This window comes from Kogia breviceps, chromosome 1 (genome assembly GCF_026419965.1).
Source record: "Kogia breviceps isolate mKogBre1 chromosome 1, mKogBre1 haplotype 1, whole genome shotgun sequence".
Classification (NCBI taxonomy): domain Eukaryota; kingdom Metazoa; phylum Chordata; class Mammalia; order Artiodactyla; family Physeteridae; genus Kogia; species Kogia breviceps.
This window is the reverse complement of record NC_081310.1, coordinates 83,425,221-83,447,711: the sequence shown is the minus strand read 5'-3', so window position 1 is coordinate 83,447,711 and position 22,491 is coordinate 83,425,221. Positions and strand designations below refer to the sequence as shown.

General features: G+C 40.3%; 1 protein-coding gene across 5 annotated transcripts in view; it reads left to right on the top strand.

The window, feature by feature from the left end:
* Nucleotides 1–1,584: 1,584 nt before the first annotated feature.
* Nucleotides 1,585–22,491, top strand: part of POGZ (pogo transposable element derived with ZNF domain) — a 48,513-nt gene continuing 27,606 nt past the window's right edge. The window contains exons 1-3 of one of the 5 annotated variants that reach the window (XM_059079748.2): nucleotides 1,585–1,930; nucleotides 19,038–19,162; nucleotides 20,148–20,306. In XM_059079748.2, the coding sequence (XP_058935731.1) occupies nucleotides 19,039–19,162; nucleotides 20,148–20,306 (283 nt within the window). In that variant the 5' untranslated portion in view covers nucleotides 1,585–1,930; nucleotide 19,038. The remainder of the gene's footprint in view (nucleotides 1,931–19,037; nucleotides 19,163–20,147; nucleotides 20,307–22,491) is intronic. The other 4 variants (XM_059079739.2, XM_059079757.2, XM_067036071.1 and 1 more) reach the window with 4 other exon arrangements.

Below are 22,491 nucleotides of genomic sequence, written 5' to 3'. Positions count from 1 at the left end.
AAATTGTTGTGCTAACCCACCAAGTTTTGGGACCATTTGTTATTCTGTAATAGATATTGGAACAATTTATGTGTATATTGTATGTCTCTCCTCACTAGAGTATAAGTTTCATGAATTCAGGGATTTTTTTTTGTCGTTGCATTCCCAGCATCTAGAACAGTGCCTGGCACATACCAAGTATGCAATAAATATTTGTTGAATAAATAAATACATGCATGATGCATTTTCAGTATGGTATGCTAATGGTGATTGGTCAGTGGTAGATGGTACAATCTGCTGGGCTAGACCTCATTGGCAGAGAGCATAAGCTGGCACTTAGAGCATGGCAAAATATTTTTCACCAAGAATATTTCAGAGGCAAATGACATTATAATGAAATGAATTATTGCAAGAAAGCATAAAATAGGATTAGAGCTTCATGCAGAATGTCTTTTGATGATTGATTCCATAATCCCAGCATGGGCTTTTCCAGATCAGTTCTGGAACAATTTAAGAAGAATTTTCAGAAGGCTCAGTGTTTCTTCCAATTCAAGTAATAAAGTTCTTCCTAAGAATGACTAGTTGAAATCCTTCACGTGTCTTTGAGATGTATGAAATGGGATGATGAAAATGGGTGGTAGTGCGTGCATTCCCATGGGTGCACAATTTGGAATGCTTACCTCCACTGCCTATTGTCATCGTCTGGTGGTTTGGAGTGTGCACCTAGAGAAGGAATAAATGTGGTTCTGCATCTCCCCAGTCTTGCACCAAGTACTTTGATTTAGCATTTGGTTTGGAGCAAATATTTGTGTATTGCTTAAAGAGCAACAGTATCCTCAAATACCCAAGGAAAATACTAAAATGTTATCATCACTTCAGGAGGTAATAAAGGAAAAAATTTCTTAGTTACTTGGAAAAGAGGTTAGTTTTTGTTTGAGGAAAAATAACAGGATAGTCTTGAATGGACAAAGCAATTTCTTTGGGCCAGTCCGTCTCAGCTTTGATTAGAGCAAAAAGCACAATTGTGGAGTCTACGGTTTCTTTGAATTGAAGATCTCTGCTGAGTCTATTCATCTCAAAATAGTTTCCATACATGAACTACCTTAATAAGCAATCACGTGTGACTTCCTTCCAGAATCCAGAAGGGTTCAGGGTAAAAATGGCTTTTAAAAGTTCTTCACTTAAAGCTACCTGACCCAATGTCTCTTGAAGAAGAACGAGTGCCATTTTGATGCCTTTGTTCCAATATCAGTCGTTGGTCCCATTGGGCCTCACCATCTGGCCTGTGGCATGAGGTTCCCCTTTTGATTAGGTATAAGCCTTGAGTGGAAAGTGTGGAGATTCCCAAAATTTCCTTGAAAAGTCCAGGGAAGTATTTTCTTTGGAAATCCCATCTTTCTCACCAAAATTTAGATATTGCTCCTGGGCTAATTATTTTTCATTTCATTAAAAAAAATTATTTATTTATTTATTTATTTATTTGCAGGCCCAGACAAACTTGACTAGAAAAGAAGCCCGGGCAGGGGTTAGGATGAGCACATGACGTGCCACGCGCTCCAACCAATTGAAAAACCACGAAAGGGGGAGGGCGGAAGTGACGAGCCGTATCCCTCCGCGGGGCGAGAGGGTCGGTGGGGGGAGTCGGCGTCTCTCTCCCCCGCGCCAGCTCCCGTACACGGAGCCGCATTCCTTGGCCCCCCCCGCCCCCCTCCCTCGGGGCCCCCCCCGCCCCCCTCGGGAAAAAAATCCACCCCAAATCACTCGAACCCGAGGGAGGTTTCCTTTCACCCTCGGGGAGACGAGCTTTCAACGGTTCCCTCTTCTCCGTCTCCCCCCAAGCCCCCGTCCCCTCCCTTGCTCCCACCCCCTTCTCCCGGCGCCGGGTGCAAGGTCCCTTTAAGGCGACGGCGCCTTCCTCGGGTCAGACTACCGGCGGCGACGACCACGGGAGGTGAGTGAGCGAGCGAGCTTTCTCTCTCCCCACCCCCCTTCTCCCGGGGGTTCCGTTATCTTTTCGCTTGGCGAGGCGTTCCGAGGCGAGACAATGAGAGGGGGATGGGGCGGGAGCGCGAGGGGTGGGGGCGGGGGCCCGGTGGCGCGCGCCCCCGCCCTCCTCGAGTGGCGGCGCGGCCTGAGGCGGCGGCGGCGGGCGTGGGGTGCGGCGCGCGAGCGCGTGTGTGAGTGCGTGCACCCCGGGAGCCGCGCGGCGGGCCGGGCAGGCCCTTGTCTGCTTGCCGGCCGCCCCCGGCGCCCGCAGCGGCGCGCGCGCGCGCGCACTCGCGGTCCACGGCCCCGCACACACCCGACGTCCACACGCACACCCGGCGCGAGGCGTCTCGGAGGAGTGGGCGGGCGCGGGCGCGGGCGTCGGCCCGCTGGGGAAGAGGCGGGGGCGCGGGCGGCGGCGAGACGGCGGGGTGCGGCGGGAGGGGAGGGCGAGGCCGCGCTGGGGAGGCGGGCGGGAGGGGCGGTGGGCCGACGTCCCCCGGGGGTGGGGATGGTGCTCGGCCGTCCCCGCGCCACCCCCGCCGGGGAACGAGTGGGGCGCTCTTTTTGAGCGCGAGGAGGGAAATGAGTGATTGCTTAGTCTTTCCCTTGTGTTATGTAATCCCCGCTCGGTCGTATAGTACACCCGAAGCCTTAGTGCACCGCGGTTTACAAAGTCTCCTCCCCCGGCTCTAAAATTTTGGGGTGGCGCCGTGATTTATAAAATGGGATGTGGCGGAAAAAGCTTTATTTTCGTATGGTTATATCCTGCCGCGGTGGGCGCCATGTTTATCCCAGGGACTATTTTCTCTAGATTCTTAGCACCTTCTGAAAAGGAGTGATGTTGATCCACCTGCTTTCTCTCCATTCTGCGAGTTTTCCCAATTTCCTCTTCTGTCAGACGCGGGATTCCCTGAAATTGTTAATAATACTGGACGTTTCTCTCATTGTCAGTCTGAGCTGATATTTTCAGCTCAGAAAAAGGTAGAGCTGGAAAGAGTAAATCGTTTAGTCCAGATCTCTTTTTCGAGATGGAAATTGAGATACAGGTGTCCTATCGGAACAGCCGTCGTTCTGTTGCAGACTGTGGCCCAGCCCTCTACACTCTTTTAGAGACCTCCCACCGCAGCTCAAAACCCCACAGAAGTACAATTTTACTTTCAAAGGAATTTTCTCATCTAGATGAAGGGAAACGGCGGGGCCTGGGGGCTGCTTCTTGGAGAACGACATTGAATTTTGAGACCCCTTGCTTTTGGAACTGGGAATTGGTCTTTGAACTACTTAGCACAATCGTTCTTAACTTCGGGGTGCATAAAAAGTACCTTGCAGATTGCTAAAAGTGCGGTTTGAGGGGGCCTCATCCCCAAGCTTTTTTGGATGGGATGGGGAGAGGGGTATCATCTCTACATTTTTAATCTGCAGTCCTTCAGCTGAGACTGATTAAGGTAACCACCATATTGAGAGTTATTGATCCAGCATAAAGGTGCTCAGACTATAATCTTCGAACAATTAAGTGGAAATCTATGCACTTGATTTCCTTCCCCTTTCGTATATTATGGTTATAACGTACCAGCTATGCTGGTGTATCTCAAACTAAAGGAACTAACAGAATGAAGACTCGGGATGAACAGAATTTTGTTAGTTTCCACCCCCACCTTGAACCAGTGGTATAATCTAGAAAAGCAGTTCCCAAAATGTGGTCTGCTGACCCCTGGGAATCCCCTCAGGCCCATTCAGGAGAGCTTCGAGGTCATAACTGTTTTCAAAATAATACTGAAACACTGTTTATCTTTTTCACTGACATTTGCACTTATGATCCAAAAGCAACACTTGATAAAACTACTGCAGGAAACTGTATACTTACTTGAGAATATCTTTGATGAAGCAGTAAAAATAATTAGTTTTATTAAATTTCAGCCCTTTAGTACATGTCTTTTTAATTTATAAGCATCTATGCTCTAATGGGAAGTGTGCCTGATGCACTTTACACTGCCTGCTGAGGTAGATCTTGAGAGATTTAGTTGTGTTGCTTGTTACCTGGAACAGCATTTTTACTTGAAAGAACGACTGATAAACTACAGTTTTTAACACTTGAGTGTTTGTGGATGTTTTCTTGAAAGAAGTGTGAGCTTGTCACTTCAAGGAAAACAATTGACAGTATTTGCTCCCAGTGATAAAAATTTGAGAGTGAAAATTAGAATTTTTTAAAAGTTGATACCTCAAGCTTAACAACTTCCTGGTACTTGAAAGACTTATAACATTAGTTTTAATGACTATGATTTTTTTTTTTAATATTGTATGATGAAATGTGTCAGTAGTTGGAAGATAGGCATAATTCAGTAAATCTGTATTTTCCAAATGACCATTGCATGATGTTTGAAAGTCACCATGAGTAAGAAGTCATTTCAGAATTTAAGGTACATTCGTGGATTTTAACATAACATTCATTGATAGGGTTTCAGGTTCCAAGATGCAATTATCCTTTAAGAAACTATCATTTGTCTAGTTTTAGTACTATATCAGTATACAAACTATCTGAAAAGGTTTTTAGAATACTTTTACATTTTTCTATCTGTGTGACAGCAGATCTTCATTATATTTATTTATTTATTTATTTATTTTTTTGCGTTACGCGGGCCTCTCACTGTTGTGGCCTCTCCCGTTGCGGAGCACAGGCTCCGGACGCGCAGGCCCAGCGGCCATGGCTCCCGGGTCCAGCGGCTCCGCGGCATGTGGGATCCTCCCGGACCGGGGCACGAACCCTTGTCCCCCGCATCGGCAGGCGGACTCTCAACCACTGCGCCACCAGGGAAGCCCCAGATCTTCATTATATACTTAACCAAAACAATATAGAACCACAGACTGAATGCAGAAGCAGTTACGAGAATCAAACTCTTCTATTAACCTAGACATGAAAGATTTGAAAAAATGTAAAACAATGTTATTTCACTCTTTGGGGGGAAAATAGTAATTTTTAATTGAAAATGTTATTTAGGTTAACATGTAATGGGTTTGTTTTTGAATATACTGATAAGTATTTACATTTTTTATGTTTTAATTTCTAATGTAAATATCAAAATGTAAAGTCCACATAAAAAAAAAAGCTCTTTGGGATCCCTGATAATTTTAAGAATGTAAAGGGGTCCGGAGACCAAAAACTGGGTCTGTCCTATCCTTCTGCTCCTGAGATCATCCAAATCTGTCTCCGTATAGAAACTTCCGGAGAATTCAGAAATGTTGGAGTTAATAATGGAAGAGGCAATGACTTGGGGAAGAATTCCAGAGCAAAAACTTAGTAAATATCCCAGCCAGAATTCAAACCAACTGTAACCTAGGGCAAGTTACTTAAACTCTCTAAACCTCGTTTTGACCTCATCTGTAAAATGTATTACTTAGGTTATATAGTGAGAATTAATTGTGATAATGAATGTAAAGTGCATAATAATGCCTGTTATATCATAGTAAAATAAAATGTATTCCAGATAATGTTTCAGTCTTTATTCTCCATATATGTCTTTTTGTTGGAAGTGGAGATTTCTGATTTAAATTACAAAACCTAGAGCTGGTGGTGTCTTTGTCTTAATATCAGTATGGTAAGACTTTGATAGATTCTTTGGCAATCTGGTTTGCGATAATAAGCCATATCCACAAAAATGTATTTTTACATGTAACTCCTGAGGACAGGAGAAAGGACTAATGTTTTGCTAGTATTTGGCAGAGTTAAATGAAATTGAGTAGAAAAGGAATTCAGACAACATACAACTGTCAGTGAAGAAGAACTTTTCTTGGGAGAAGAACTGAATATTGTACCCTTTAAAAATAGGAAACTTAACTACTCACTTTAGTTGTTGTTTCAGTAAAGAGCCCATAATGAATATATGTGGGTTCTTCTTGATAGGAGATTTGCTGCCAGATAAGTGGAAAGTATTTTATGTTTGAGAATATTAGGCAGATTATTAAGACTATTTAAGAACCCATTGTGAATATCATATGTGAGGTTCTACAGCAGTTCCTATGAGGGACAAAATGGGCCATGCGGAAGACTGGGTAAATAAACGCTTCTTATTACAAGTTTAACAATAATTAGTTTTATAGCCATACTAAGTATTCAGCCCTGTAGGTTTTCTGGAATTAATCCCTTTTAAAGTCAAAAATGGAAGTAACTTGAATACAGATTGTTTTGAGGATTATTATTATTTATTTCTCAGGAGCAAGAGAGTGGTATTCTTAAATTTTTTGTTTAAGACATTTTTTCTGTTCCAAATGTTCTTTTTATCTTTATTTATGTGTGGGTATGCGCTAGCAGGGAATTAAAAATGTTAGATACTGAATTCTTCATTCCTGGAGTTTACTTTAGAGCTATAAAAGAACCAGACAAATTAAAGGAATTCAACACTTCAAGAGCCAAATCTGTCTGGAGAGTTTTGGTGGAAAACATATTTTCCTAATCTTATTTGAGGTGAAGATAGGTAGACATGTCTGCCCATTAAATACTTCAGAAGTAGACTGACAGTTGTTACTGAGGGATTCTTCTTGCTGCTTTTAAATAAGATTGTATAAAGGGTCTCTTTGTATCTTGCTCTTCAGTTATGTAGGCTTTTACAGACTAGCTGATTTTATAGGACCTGAGTATAAGGTAGACTACCATATTTGCCAGCATTTAAGATACAATTCAGCCCTCCCTAGAAAGGTATGTATCTGGTACACCCATATTATGGAATGAAAGATGAATGCCAAAGACTTTTTAAAGACTGTGGGAATCACTAATAGTCCTGTGTGAGTTGCAGTGTTGAGTAAAACCTATTGAGTGCACGAAAATCATGTTACCAGTGTAATTACTGCTACAAAATACAGAAACCAGATAGGTTACCAAGATGTCAGATAATCATGATGCGTTGATTAACGGAAGATGGCAGTGTTCATCTCATCTTACAGTACCTCCTTGGTAACCTGTATAACTCAACTTCGATTTATCTTTTCTAACATTTAATTATTGTGCAACATCTTTAGAAATATGTGTATATAATCTATGTGAAAATTGCTCCTAAAAATGAGAACAAGTTAACAGAAAATTCAACCCATGAGGCTACCAGTTTGATTTAGTAAATGGCAAAAAGAAACTGGCAGAATATAGTAGAACAAAATATCACAACCAAGATATGAGTAGGTAGTTTTTCCCCGTTACTTTTTTCTTTTTTTAAAAAATTTCAGCTATATTGAGGTGTAATTGACATATAAAATTGTAGGATGTTAAACTGTACATCATGGTGATTTCATATATATAAATATTGTGAAAGGATTCCCCCCATTCAGTTAATTAACACATCCATCACCTCACATATTTATCTTGTGTGTATGTGAACATTCTACTCTTTTAGCAAATATCAATTATAGTGTTATCAACTATAGCTACCATATTTTATGTTAGATTCTCAGACCTTGTTCATCTGATCCCCCCAACTTTTTATTTTAAGAAAATTTCATGCATGTAAAAAAGGTGAAAGAATACTACAAGGAGTAATGAACCTAGACAGAACGATTTTTTTTCATAAATTTATCCATTTATTTATTTTTGGCTGCGTTGGGTCTTCATTGCTGCGTGCGGGCTTTCTCTAGTTGTGGTGCGCGGAGGCTACTCTTTTCACTGCGGAGCGTGGGCATCTCGTTGCGGAGCACAGGCTCTAGGCGCACGGGCTTCAGTACTTACGGCTCATAGGCTCTAGGGCACAAGCTCAGTAGTTGTGCACGGGCTTAGTTGCTCCGCGGCATGTGGGATCTTCCCGGACCAGGGCTCGAACCCACATCCCCTGAATTGGCAGGCCGATTCTTAACCACTGTACCACCAGGGAAGTCCCGACACAACCATTTTTAATGTTGGCATATTTGATGTCTGTAAGAAAACGCCAAAATATATATCTGCTGAACCACCTGAAAGTCACAGTCATGATACTTCCACTGAACATTTCATGCATTTGCTAAGAATAAATATTTCTCCTACATAACTCTAATACCACTATTCTTTCTAAGAAAATTAAAAATAATTTCCAAATATCATCTTGTATCTAGTCTATATTCATATGTTCCAGTTCTCCCCAATATGTCATTTATAGCTTTTTTATGAACCAGAATCCAGTAAAGGTTTACATGTTGCATTTTGTTACATCGCGTTAGTTTCTTTCAGTCTGGTTTAGTTTTCTCACTGTGTGTGGGCATGCATGTATGCCCGCACATGCATGTGGGCATGCACACATACATGTGTGTGTGAGATTGACATTTTTAAACTGTGTTAGTAGTTTTATAAAATATTCCATATTCTGCACTTGTCTGATTATTTCCTTTTAAAATGTCCCACTTTTTGGATTTATCTCATCATTTCCTTGAGGTGCTACTTAACTTATTCTTCTACTGCTGTATTTCCTAAAAGCTGGAAGTTAAATTTAAGTGCTTGGTTTGATTCAGGTTAAACATTATTGTCAAAAGCTTTTGTTTGTTTGTTTACAAAAGAACAAGCCACAGAACAAACAGCTGATGACAGGTAGAGTTTGGATTATTGGCTAACATTTTTCTATTTAAACTTATTACTGTCATAACTTTTGGCTTTGAGACATAGAGCTACTTCCGTAATTTTAAGTTTAAGCATAACAATAAGACTTTGAGAAGGACCACAGAAATAAGTTTGCATCGTGTCATTTTGGTTCACTGCCCTCTTAGAGAATGATTGGAAAGTTGAAGAGGCAATAAGAGCTGATATATTTAGCAAAAGCAACCCACAGAGGAATAGTAAAGGGGTGAAAACCAGAAATTTTAGAAATGGAGATTTTGGGACTTTGGGAAATTATTTTCACAAAGATTATTTACCAGTTAATACTGATAGTAACCATAAATTTACAAAACTAACATAATGCTAAAGTTTTATAAGGAGAAATTACGTACTTTAGGCAGGAACAAGTTTCAGAGGTGATTATAGGGTGAAACAAACTAGATGTATATGAGTTTTATAAAAATGTTTTTACTGTGTTAAGGTGTAACTATTTGGGGCTTCCCTGGTGGCGCAGTGGTTGAGAATCCGCCTGCCGATTCAGGGGTCACGGGTTCGTGCCCCAGTCCGGGAAGATCCCACATGCCGCGGAGCGGCTGGGCACGTGAGCCATGACTGCTGAGCCTGCGTGTCCGGAGCCTGTGCTCCACAACGGGAGAGGCCACAACAGTGAGAGGCTCGCGTGCCACCAAAAAAAAAAAAAAAAAAGTAACCATTTGAACAATTCATAGGGATCTTGTTCTCATCTTTTCTGTTGCAGAGAGGATAAATTATTTTAAAAAGAAATGAGAAAATTAACATTGTAAGTCAACTATACTTCAATTTAAAAAAAAAGAAATGAGAGTTCTTTATGCATAGAACGTGGGATGATTCTTTAAAAAAATTTTCCCCTTCAGAACATAGATTCAGTTTGATCAGGGTTTCTCAATCTTGGCGCTATTAACATTTTGTGCCAGATAAGTCCCCGTCTGTCTTGTGCATTGTAGGATGTTTAGTAGCACCCCTGGCCACTTGCCACTAGATAGATGCCAGTAGCACCCTTCCCCAACCCCACCCCTAGTTATGACTACCAAAAATGTCTCCAGACATTGCCATATGTCTTCTGGGGGCAGATTATCCCTGTTTGGGTATTACTGAGTTGGATAAAAGCCACTGGCATATGTGGATTCCTTAATGATCTAGGTTTCCCTGTATATAACCTATGTGCAGACGTTGAACACAGTTCCCTTCTGCAGATATGCTGCACAGCTGGGACTGTGCTTAGTATATGTTGGAGAACACTGGAATATGATGACATTTGTTAGCTCTACTGGAAATTTTATTGAAACTAGAAATGAGCTCTTCATTTGTAAGGTGTAGGTCTTTTGCTTTATCTCATCCCCCTCCCACCTCCTAGTTTGCTTGGAATAGAACCTTATTAGCTATGTGTTATGGGTAAAATTTTTGTTAGGAGTAGTTGAGAAATTTGATATCTTTGAGGTGATCTGTTTATATCTTGGCATTCAAGAAAAGACAGTCTTTAAAAAAATAGTTACTGGGGACTATATTCAATATTTTGTAATAACCTGTCTTATTAGCTATGTGTTATGGGTAAAATTTTTGTTAGGAGTAGTTGAGAAATTTGATATCTTTGAGGTGATCTGTTTATATCTTGGCGTTCAAGAAAAGACAGTCTTTAAAAAAATAGTTACTGGGGACTATATTCAATATTTTGTAATAACCTGTAAGGGAAAAGAATCTGAAAAAGAATGTATATATATTTACATATGTATATTACATACATATATACTATATATTTTATATATATGTATGTATAACTGAATCACTTTACTGACACAACATTGTAAATCAATTGTACTTCAATTTAATAAATAAATAAGACAGACATGGTTCCTGCCCTCTCAAATATTTCAGTCTAGTAGTTAAGGGAAGAATGTTAAATTGAGTATCTTATATGTTAGTTAAATATGAATGTTCCTGTTGTTTCAGAGTATCAGCTGAGGGCCCCAAACTAAGAGTCATAGGAGCTAAGCAACCCCACATTATAAAGTATGCTATGGGGACTTCCCTGGCAGTCCAGTGGTTAAGACTCCAAGCTTCCAATGCAGGGGGCGTGGTTTCGATCCCTGGTCAGGGAACTAAGATCTCGCCTGCCCTGTGGCGTGTCAGTAAATAGATAGATAGATAGTAAGTTACAAGACCATCTCTGCAGGACTTGTAAACTGAGTAAGTCAGAAGCTACGTAGGCTAGTGTTCGGAAAATTCGCCATTTCTTTGGAAGTTAAACATACACTTACCCTGTGGCCCAGAAATTCTTCTCCTAGTTATTTATCCAAAATAGTGAAAACATATGCACATACAAAGACTTGTGCCCAAATGTTCATAGCAGGTTTATTCATAATAGCCTGAAAAATTGAAAACAACTATCTGTCAACATGTGGATGGATAGTTTATCCATAAATGGAGCACTACTGAGTAATAAAAAAAGAACAAACTACTGAAAAATGCAACAAAACATAGATGATTATGTTAAGGTAATGAAGGCAGCCTCAAAAAAAGTTACTTGCTAAAGGGCTTGGTTAAACTATATGCTGTGTCCTCTTTGTTAATCTTTGATTGTTCTTAAAAAAAATTTTTTTTAAGTATATGTAAATTCTGCCAGTGAGGAAAATGATGTAGGCAACTTGTTAGGGGAAGGGAAAGGTTGGAAAAAGAGTGGAAGCAATGGGAATTAGTTAACAAAAAAAAGATTGAAACATCTCAAGTCAGAATCTCAGGAGAAAATAGAAGTTTGTTTTAAGTTTCTAAGACAAGTCGTATTTGTAGATTTGTAGTTTTTCTGCCAAATGACATAGAAACGAAATTGAAGGTAGCTGACTAATAGTTGGGGGTTGATATGGAGATAATTTTATGTTTATAATGAGCAGAGGGACATCCCTGGTGGTCCAGTGGTTAAGAGTCCACCTTCCAATGCATGGGACGTGGGTTTGATCCCTGGTCTGGGAACTAAGATCCCACATGCTGCAGAGCAGCTAAGCCTGTGCACTCTAGAGCCTGTGTGCATCACAGCTAGAGAGCCTGTGTGCCGCAGCTACTGAGCCCACACACTCTAGAGCCTGCGTGCCACTATGAAAGATCCCACGTGCCGCAACTAAGACCCGACGCAGCCAAATAAATTTTTTTTTTTTTTTAATGAACAGAGAAGTCACTAGCATCTAGACTGTGATCTTAGAATATCATTCCACACCAAAAGGAATCAGGGCTCCTTAGAGAAATGGATGATTCTAGGTGTGGGGCAAGAATCTATGAGATGATCCTGAAACTTATAGCCAGGATTTTGTCAAACACAAGGGTTGTGTCAGAAGGACTCAGGAGCTAACTAAGAAGTTCCCAGTAGCTAAAGTAGGACACTTTGAGTATCAATAAGGATAACTGCAGTGGATCAAAACATATCAAGTATGTTTAAATTGATGTGTCATTAAAAAAAAATTGATGTGTCATATGATGTGATATAATGATAGTTTAAGAACAAGCTTATTGGACTTCCCTGGTGGTGCAGTGGTTAAGAATCCGCCTGCCAGTGCAGGGGACACAGGTTCGAGCCCTGGTCCGGGAGGATCCCACGTGCCACGGAGCAACTAAACCCGTCTGCCACAACTGCTGAGCCTGCGCTCTAGAGTCCACGAGCCACAACTACTGAGCCTGCGTGCCACAGCTACTGAAGCCTGTGCACCTAGAGCCCGTGCTCCGCAACAAGAGAAGCCACCGAAAGAAGTCTGTGCACCATGACAAAGAGTAGACCTGGCTCACCGCAACTAGAGAAAGCCCACGTGCAGCAACAAAGACCCAACATAGCCAAAAATAAAATAAATTAATTAATTAATTAAAAAGAACAAGCTCATTGGTCACTTTGAGGAAATGCTAGTGAAACAGATCATTATGTTGAAAACTGGTAAATAAAGGGAAAGAAGCAAGATGGAAAGAGTCGAGACTTTTACTATATGAACCGCACCACTGGGTAACCAAATAGTAGATATGTTTTGTTTTTTTAAAATCAAGGTGTTTCAGTTAATAAATAAAAAGGGAATGATAGATTTAGAATGACTAGATCTAGGCATTGAGCCTGGGTGGAAGGATTCCTGATGGAAGAAAATCCTGCCCTTGTGAGTAGTCTTGGGGGAAAAAAATGTTAAACCTGTATCTATTCATGTCTCTAGATCCAGCTATCAATTTCAGGATATACAGAGGCCAGAGGCATATATTAAATGCCATGTGTATGTAATCAACAATATCCAGACTGTAGAAACTGCAAGAGGTGACCTGGTTCTTCAACAAATAAACCACAAGGTGGGGGGGAGGGGAGATGAAGGAAGATCTATAAATTAAAAGAGACCTAAAAAACTTATCAAATAACCATAATATATGGACCTTATTTGAATCTGAACCAAACAAACTTTAAGAAATACGGTATTGGGCTTCCCTGGTGGCGCAGTGGTTGAGAATCCGCCTGCCGATGCAGGAGACACGGGTTCGTGCCCTGGTCCGGGAAGATCCCACATGCCGCGGAGCAACTAAGCCCGTGAGCCATGGCCGATAGGCCTGCGCGTCCGGAGCCTGTGCTCCGCAACGGGAGAGGCCACAACAGTGAGAGGCCCGCATACCGCAAAAAAAAAAAAAAAAAAAAAAAAAAAAAAAAAAAAAAAAAAAAAAAGAAATACGGTATTTAGTTGAGACATCGAAGCAACCTAAATTTCTATCAACAGAGGAATGGATAAAGAAGATGTGGTACATATATACAATGGAATATTACTCAGCCATAAAAAAGAATGAAATAATGCCTTTTGCAGCAACATGCGTGGACCTAGAGATTATCATACTAAGTGAAGTAAGTCAGGCAGAGAAAGACAAATATGTGATATCACTTATTTGTGGAATCTAAAAAATGATACAAATGAACTTATTTACAAAATAGACTTTTTTCAAAAAGCAGACTCACAGACTTCAAGAACAAATTTATGATTACCAAAGGGGAAAGGTCGGGGGAGGGATAAATTCAGAGTTTGGGATTGACATATACACACTGCTATATATAAAACAGATAATCAGGGGCTTCCCTGGTGGCGCAGTGGTTGAGAGTCCACCTGCCGATGCAGGGGACGCGGGTTTGTGCCCCGGTCTGGGAAGATCCCACATGCCGTGGAGCGGCTGGGCCCGTGAGCCATGGCCGCTGAGCCTGCACGTCCGGAGCCTGTGCTCCGCAACGGGAGAGGCCACAACAGTGAGAGGCCCGCGTAACGCAAAAAAAAAAAAAAAACACAAACAGAAAAAAACAGATAATCAACAAAGACCTACTATATAGCACAGGAAACTCTACTCAGTATTCTGTAATAACCTATGTGGGAAAAGAATCTGAAAAAAATGGATATATGAATATGTATAACTGAACCACTGTTGTATACCTGAAACAAACACAGTATTGTAAATTAGCTATATTCCAATATAAAATAAATTTTAAAAGAAATATGGCATTTGAGAGAATTTGAGATTTCAGTGTTGACTAGATATTTGATATTAAGAGACTGTAAATCTTTTAGGCATATTAATGGTACTATGATTTATTTATTTATTTATTTTAAAATTTGGCCATGCAGCTTGCGGGATCACAGTTCCCCAACCAGGGATCAGACCCGGCCCCAGCAGTGAAAGTACCGTGTCCTAATCACTGGATGACCAAGGAATTCTCTTTTTTTTTTTTTTTTTTTGGTACATGATCTTGTCAAGTCCTTATCTTTTAGAGCTACATAATAAAAAATTTATGATATTAGAGATTAGTTTCAAAATAATATGAAGGAGAGGGGGCATAGGTGAAACAAGATTGGTTGATAATTTTTGAAGCTGGGTTATGGATACATGTCTACTCTTATATATAATTTTTTTTTTTTTGGCCCCAATCAAGGATCAAACCCAGGCCCCCTGAAGTGGAAGCATGGAGTCCTAACCACTGGACTGCCAGGGAATTCCCTCCTCTTGTGTATAATTAAAATTGATATCTCATGTTAAGAATAGCAGAAAAGGAATCACTACAGTCTTGATTCAGAGATTCATAGTTGTAATATGATGAAAGTTTGCCCATTTACTGGGTTACAATATATGATTCTCAAATTTACTACCTGTGCAAGTTTTCCTCTTGATGTAGCATGGTGTTCCCTATGTGCTGGCCTTTAATTTCTGAAATTCAGGTTTTTACTTGGCACTTTTTCAGAAGAAATGAAAATGTCCCAAAATTGAGTAAGGATTCAAGCTCAATGTAAGTTTTTTGGGCTATTTATTTATTTATTTATTTGGCTGCATCTGGTCTTAGTTGTGGTACGTGGGATCTTTCCTTGTGGCCTGCAAGTTTCTCTCTAGTTGTGGTGCACAGGCTCTAGAGTGTGCAGGATCAGTAGTTGTGGCACATGGGCTCTAGCGCATGCCAGCTTAGTAGTTGCAGCTGCGGGCTTAGTTGCCTTGTGGCATGTGGGATCTTAGTACCCTGACCAGGAATCGAACCCGTGTCCCCTACATTGGAAGGTGGATTCTTTTTTTTTTTTTTTAATACATTTATTTATTTTATTCATTTTATTTTTGGCTGTGTTGGGTCTTCGTTGCTGCATGCAGGCTTTCTCTAGTTTCTGTGAGCAGGGGCTACTCTTCGTTGTGGTGCGTGGACTTCTCATTGCGGTGGCTTCTCTTGTTGCAGATCACAGGCTTTAGGTACGCGGGCTTCAGTAGTTGTGGCACGTGGGCTCAGTAGTTGTGGCTCACAGGCTCTAGGCACGCAGGCTCAGTAGTTGAGGGGCACAGGCTTAGTTGCTCCACGGCATGTGGGATCTTCCCAGACCAGGGCTCAAACCCATGTCCCCTACAGTGGCAGGCGGATTCTTTTTTTTTTTTTTTTTTTTTTTTTGTGGTACGCGGGCCTCTCACTGCTGTGGCCTCTCCCGTTGCGGGGCACGGGCTCCGGACGTGCAGGCTCAGCGGCCATGGCTCACGGGCCCAGCCGCTCCGCGGCATGTGGGATCTTCCCGGACCGGGGCACGAACCCGCGTCCCCCTCATCAGCAGGCGGACTCTCAACCACTGCGCCACCAGGGAAGCCCCTGGCAGGCGGATTCTTAACCACTGTGCCACCAGGGAAGCCTGGAAGGCGGATTCTTAACCACTGGACCACCAGGGAAGTCACTGTTTTTGCATGTGAGATGTATTCCAAGCCTATGAGTACATTTATCCTTTATAGCAAAATAATGGGGAAGAGAGGGGAAAATTCCAGATTTTTCTTGTGAGAAATTAAGTTGAAGATTTGGTGTAGAAAGAAGTTAAACATGAGTAGACTGATAGTTTGGGAAGATTTATATATTTTAGTACTACATATTTAGTAATTCCTGTCTTTTTTGATCAAAAATAGTTGAAAGGTGGTTATAGGCCATGGATCACTTGGAATACCGCAGAGAAAGATGGTGTTCCTTGAGCATCTTGGTAGAGATATTAAATACAGCATTTCATTATATTAATGAAGATTCCTTTTTTATAGCTGGAAAACTACTGAAGGGTGCTAAATTTGCATTTTTCATTTTTAAAGTTTACAAGGAATTTATTTCAGGTTGATACCTCTATTGTGGCATGGCCCATCTTTTCAATGGAGTTAATTTTTTGACCCTCAGCTATAGATGCTGAAATGAAAGGAATGATCACATTCTGAGATAGAAGAGTCTAGATCAGAAATAAGGACTGTTTGGAAAACTTGGTTTCAGTGTCTTTCAGAGATGTTTTGGTGTGAGTCATAAAATATGCTCAGTCAGCAGATTTATTATTTTCTGAGTTGTCAGACCTTGTTGGTTAACTGTCTTCTCCATTGTAAAAACCTTGAAAAATATTTTCTAAGTGTAATTTTCTTTCCATTTTGAATCTTTTAATTTACATTGGTTGTCTTGGCAGAGTTTATATCCGAGGAGTTATTTTTCTTTCTCACTTGGTAAAAAGTAGTTAGGACATAAACATTCCTCTTTGCCATCGTTTCACATCTGCCTTTTCCACTCTGTTTCTTAGAATACCTTGTTCATGGTAGGAATAACATAATTTGACTCCCGTCAGGTGGAAGAATCTTTCATTATTTTTATTAATCTTCATTGTTTGACAGGATAAAACATGAACTCAGTCTCTTATGATACTATAAATAGAGGTAGAAGACAAGCCTTTGGATGTGCTATTAAAATATCCATAAGCATGACGTTGAAAACCGCAATTTGCATTCAGATAGCTCTGCTTATTCCCAAGGAAAGTTTTCTACAGATTGCTCAGCGTATGTATGGAGAGTTTGCTTGCAGCTGGTGACAGCTGAAAGAAGGTCCTTGAAAACCATCTGTAGAGGTTATCCACAGTTTATATTCATTCTGCTGGATGTTTGATAGTATGTATTAATTGTCTGTTGGCTGTGGGCTCTAAGAAAGTTACACAGCAAAGGACAATAGTATAAAATTAAGCAGTTAGAAAAGAGTTGTTTAGAATGTTACCTCTTTCAGTGGAACTAGACTGGAAAATACAAAAGTGTGTTGTGTAGTCTTGACTCAAAGAATGCCTTTGATATGGATTTGGCGGCTTTTTAATTTGGTTTCTGGCTAGCATTGTCTTTTTTGTATATGTAAATTAAATACGAAACTAAGAAAATTTAAGTTGACACTTTAGAGCTTTTTCTTACCTTGCTCATGCCTTCTTTCCTTTGTGGTTTTGGTTTGGGAACACAGAAATAATTAAAATAGAATATTAGAGACCAGTTAAAATCAAATGAAGGACTTTACCCATTAAAACTGTGGGCACTTGACTAGCCAACTTACTGCAGCATTGCTGGAATATTTTAAATTTTCAAGGGGACAATGCCATCTGTTGGGCATCTTACAAACTAATACTATCAAATTGTAGGGACCTAACTATTTAAACACAAAGGTTAGGTTGGTTGTTTTGTTTTGGTTTTGCTTTCGGGGTGTGGTGAAAAAATTTCTGAGATACTAAGGGCACCGAGAGTCCTTGCCTTAAAAGTTTTGTTTGAACATTGAGCAGTAATGCTACTCCCATTCCAAGACAAAGAAATTGACTTTTAGTCAACTAATACTGGAGAGCAGCATAGTAATAATAACTCTTTGTTTGCATTGCAAAGATGAATGTAATTTAAGCAGTGTTTTCAAACTAAAGCCTGACTCCCAAAATCATGGTGGAGTTTAAGGAAGTAGTAGGGTTGGAATTAGATTGTGACAAGTGAGGTTCTCACTTAAGTGCAAAAAGGCTCAGTAATCAAGATAAAATACTATTTTTTTTTTTTTTTTTTTTTGTGGTACGCGGGCCTCTCACTGTTGTGGCCTCTCCCATTGCGGGGCACAGGCTCCAGACGCACAGGCCCAGCGGCCATGGCTCACGGGCCCAGCCGCTCCGCGGCATGTGGGATCTTCCCGGACCGGGGCACGAACCCGTGTCCCCTGCATCGGCAGGCGGATTCTCAACCACTGCACCACCAGGGAAGCCCTAAAATACTATTTTAATGTATCATTTTTATGCTATTATTTTTATTTTATTTACATTTAAATTTCACCAAACACAGAGCTCAAGTATATCCTGCCCCTTTGTTCAGATTTTTGAAATAAAGATAAATGGACAGACAGCTTTAAGGATGCCATGTATTTAACATTGCACAATATATTAAATGATTGGAGAAAATTTAGAGGGTGGTATAACTATATACCTTTATACATTTAGTAGCACAAATATAGGGACAAGCCATGCAGTTGAGGAAAAACCCGTTAAGGACTGAACAGAGAGGTCTTGGTTGCTGACAGAATCTCCCCTTGACTTCAGACTTGAGACAAACCAAGGAGTCTATCAGTATACAAAAACCACTGAGTTCAGAACAGTAACAACAGGATAGATATTAAGGAACTGGCTTTTGCCAGTTAAGATTGTGGGGGCCAGTATGAAGCAAGCAGGGTTAGCTGGAGGCTGGAAATGTTGCAGCTCAAGTCCAGAATCAGTATAACAGCAGTCTAGAGACAGAATGGTTAGAGCTTTCTTCAAAAATTCCCGGTTTTCCAAATAAGTTCCTAGGATACTTTCCTCAAACAGCAAATGTATCATTTTTTAAAGCTCAATATTAATGCAAAAAATTTCATAATGAGCAAAATACCAATTTTAAATAAAGCAGGATCTGACCCTCCACTTGCATGATTTGCCTCACCCTAATCCTAGCCCTGGGTATTATAGATTAAATTTTCATAACCCTAATTATTAAATAATTTGCTGTGGACTCTTCCACATTAATTTTTTTGTTTTTCAAGAATAAAAGTTATACTTCTGGAACCTTGGAAATGGGGGGAAGTTAGGGGAAATGGTAGAGGGAGCACAAGGGAATAGGTTACCAATAGATTCAAGAATCTGATTCCATATTTTGTGTAATACTGTTTCTCCCATTCTGAGGTCAATATCTTATTCAATCTTTCTTCTTTTTCTTGTAGCATGGCGGACACCGACCTCTTTATGGAATGTGAGGAGGAGGAGTTGGAGCCATGGCAGAAAATCAGTGATGTCATTGAGGATTCTGTAGTTGAGGATTATAATTCAGTGGATAAAACTACTACAGGTAACAAAATTTCTTTTGCTCTTAGATCATTGTTATATTGACTGAATTGAATGGCATTTTTGTTAAGAAAGTGTGAAGTGGAAGAAGACTTCAAGAACCCAGGGTTGCTTCACTGTGGCACTGGTGGTACCTTTTTCCCACATGCTCTGGTCTGTAAGTGCTTTGGTTTCCTTGTACATAAAGCTAGAAACACTATATTTAATAAATTGAAAACATTGAGAATTGGATTCACCAATGTTTATCAAACACATAAGCAATCCTCTTACTAAATGATGTATGAACAAGAATGTAAAGGTGTGTGTCTGCTCATTTATATACCCAGTCAAAAACAGGTTCCCATAGTCTTTGGGGATTTTTTGTTTGTTTTACTTGAACTTGGTTTCCTCTGTGAGCTGAGCAGAATTTGCTTCGTGTCTGCCTCCATGGACAGTTTACAAACTTAGGCTTGTTAGCTTCTCTTTCAAAAAGGTGATGTTGCAGGGTCAAATTCTAGATTGCCCTGAATTCAGAAACTGAGTGGTAATTCTTTTCCCCTCTAAATTGCATCTGTTGCTCTTTTAATTTTTTTATCTTTCCTGCCTTGAGAACTGAAGATGGCATTGGTTTGGGCTGAAACAGGACAGTTCAGGGTCTTGTGGACGGCTTACTAATGCTTGGTTATGAATACCAGTAGTGGAGATAATAAGCCTTTGAGTTCTAGAGGTTTGCTTGTGCTATATAAGCAAAACAGTAAAATCCGGGTTCAGTGAGCTCGTAATCTAACTTAATTAACCAGGAAATGTGAGGCAAAGAAGAAGGCACTGTGTCTAATTTGTGGTGTGAGGGACACATAGGAGAAATCAGATGAACAGTTGGATTTACGAATAAAGCAGGAAAGTTTTTGGCTATAGAGACCCACAGTAAGATGAAAAGGGAAGATCAGAACAGTATCCTTTAGTGTCATCTGTCCCTGTCTCCAAGTGACTGTGCCTCCCCTTCCCCACAGTTTCTGTGAGCCAGCAGCCTGTCTCGGCTCCAGTGCCCATCGCTGCCCATGCTTCTGTTGCTGGGCACCTCTCTACATCCACCACCGTTAGTAGCAGCGGGGCACAGAACAGCGACAGTACAAAGAAGACTCTTGTCACACTAATTGCCAACAACAATGGTAAGTGGGATTATTGGGAAATTCTTCCTGGGCTAGAGGGGTAAGAGACTAAAAAAGGTCTTAGGAACAGCTGTACCTGTTCAGTTTTAGGTACTGATTTGGTTCTGCTGGTGTTGGAGTGAGTTTAGTACTGATTCTCTGATATGGAAGTAAGTGGTGCTGTTCCTTCTGAGTTAGTGCTGAATCGATGCTAGTGTTTCAAGTCAGAGGGCAGCTGAGTCTTTTCGCTGATAATTTCTAGGAAAGAAAATGTAAACCCCAAATTCCTAACTATTAAAGAGATGTGTGGGGGGGTTGTTTGATTGTTTATGTTTTTTAATTAGAAGAGCCCCACTAGTCTGCTAAGAATTCTCCGAGGGCAGCTTTGTTCCATATTTACTTTGGCAGATTCATTTGGTTATTGGTTCCTGGGTATGAAAAATAGGATAGGGTTGTTGTCTACCTGAAGGAATGGTGAAAGAGAAGTGTTTTTTATGAGTTTATTGAGTAGAGAAGTTATATAGTTTGGTTTCTGTTTCATTTCTGATGACTGTTTCTACATTCTGAAAATGAGTTACTGGCAAGTTATGTCTCAAGATTCATGTGTAGAATAAGCACCTTCATAGAATCATTGCATTGCTATAAAGGACTTATTTTTACTTATTTTATTTCCTTTAGCTTTATTAATACAAGAATAATATGTGCATTGTAGAAAAAGTGGACAGTAAAAAAAAAAAAAAGAGGGCTTCCCTGGTGGCACAGTGGTTGAGAGTCCACCTGCCAATGCAGGGGACGCGGGTTCGTGCCCCGGTCTGGGAAGATCCCACATGCTGTGGAGTGGCTGGGCCCGTGAGCCATGGCCGCTGAGCCTGCGCGTCCGGAGCCTGTGCTCTGCAACGGGAGAGGGCGTACCGCAAAACAAAACAAAACAAAAAAAACAATTTTTAACTGTAATCCCACTACCTGTAGATAACTATTAGTATAGTTATCTATACTGTACATATATGTACTTTTATGTACATTTATATGCTATGTGCAGTGATTCACTTTTTATAAAAATAGATCCATACAGATTGTACTTGCTTTTTTTCCTCAATATGTAGTGAATATCTTCTCATTTTAATAAATCTTTTTGTAACATTTTGATGACTGTTTCCCATTGTTTGGTTAACTGTTATTAGCAATAGGTTTTAAAGGGGTGTACTACTACTTTAAAGGGCTGTTGTGAACATCTCTGTCTCTCTTGTCTCTTGTCTTTTCTCACATCCATAGTTCTGAGAATACGTTTCTAAATATCAAATTGTTGTATCAAAGGTTATCACAGTTTTTAAGGATTTTGATCAGTATTTTTCCTGGATTGGCCATCTAGAAATGTATCCATTTACATTTCCATTAGAAGTGCACCTGGTGTTCTTAGTGTTGGATATAACCATTTACCTCCCTTATTGTTGGACATTTACTACAATCCCATTTTTTTGTGATTACAAACAGTGAACATTCTCAGGCATTGTATCTGCCCACTGTGTAAGCAGATCTGTAATATAAAGTGAGATTGCTGGGTCAGGCATTTAAAATTTGTTAGTGTCAAATTGCCATAATAGATTGATTGCTCTACATAAGTGGATACTAAAAAAATAAAATTTTAAAAATTTATTTATTTATTTATTTTGGCTGTGCTGGGTCTCTGTTGCAGCTCACGGGCTTAGTTGCGGTATGTGGGAAGTTGTGGTCCACGGGCTCCCTAGTTGCAATGCGCAGGCTCTAGAGCACATGGGCTCAGTAGTTGCGTCACGCAGGCTTAGTTGCAGTATGTGGGATCTTAGTTCCCTGACCAGGGACTGAACCCAGGCCCCCTGCATTGGGAGCTCTGAGTCTTAACCACTGGACTACCAGGGAAGTCCCTGAAAAAATAATTTTTATCACATGGAAAATCCTTAGAATTTTTTAAACTTATAGTGACCCTCATATATATATAAAGATGAGGAACCTCTATCTAGAGATTTTCTCATTTTTACAGATGCAGAAACCAAGGCGTGGAGAGTCTAAATAATGTACTTAAGGTCAAATAGTAAGTGACTAAACTGGATTTGAATTATTTAGACTGCAAAATTTGTGGCCTTCCCACTGTATTATACTACTTTCCTATGTTTCTCTTAAAATAAGCTGTCAAAGTGCTATTAGCCAGTTTAGCTGAATTTTTCTTTGA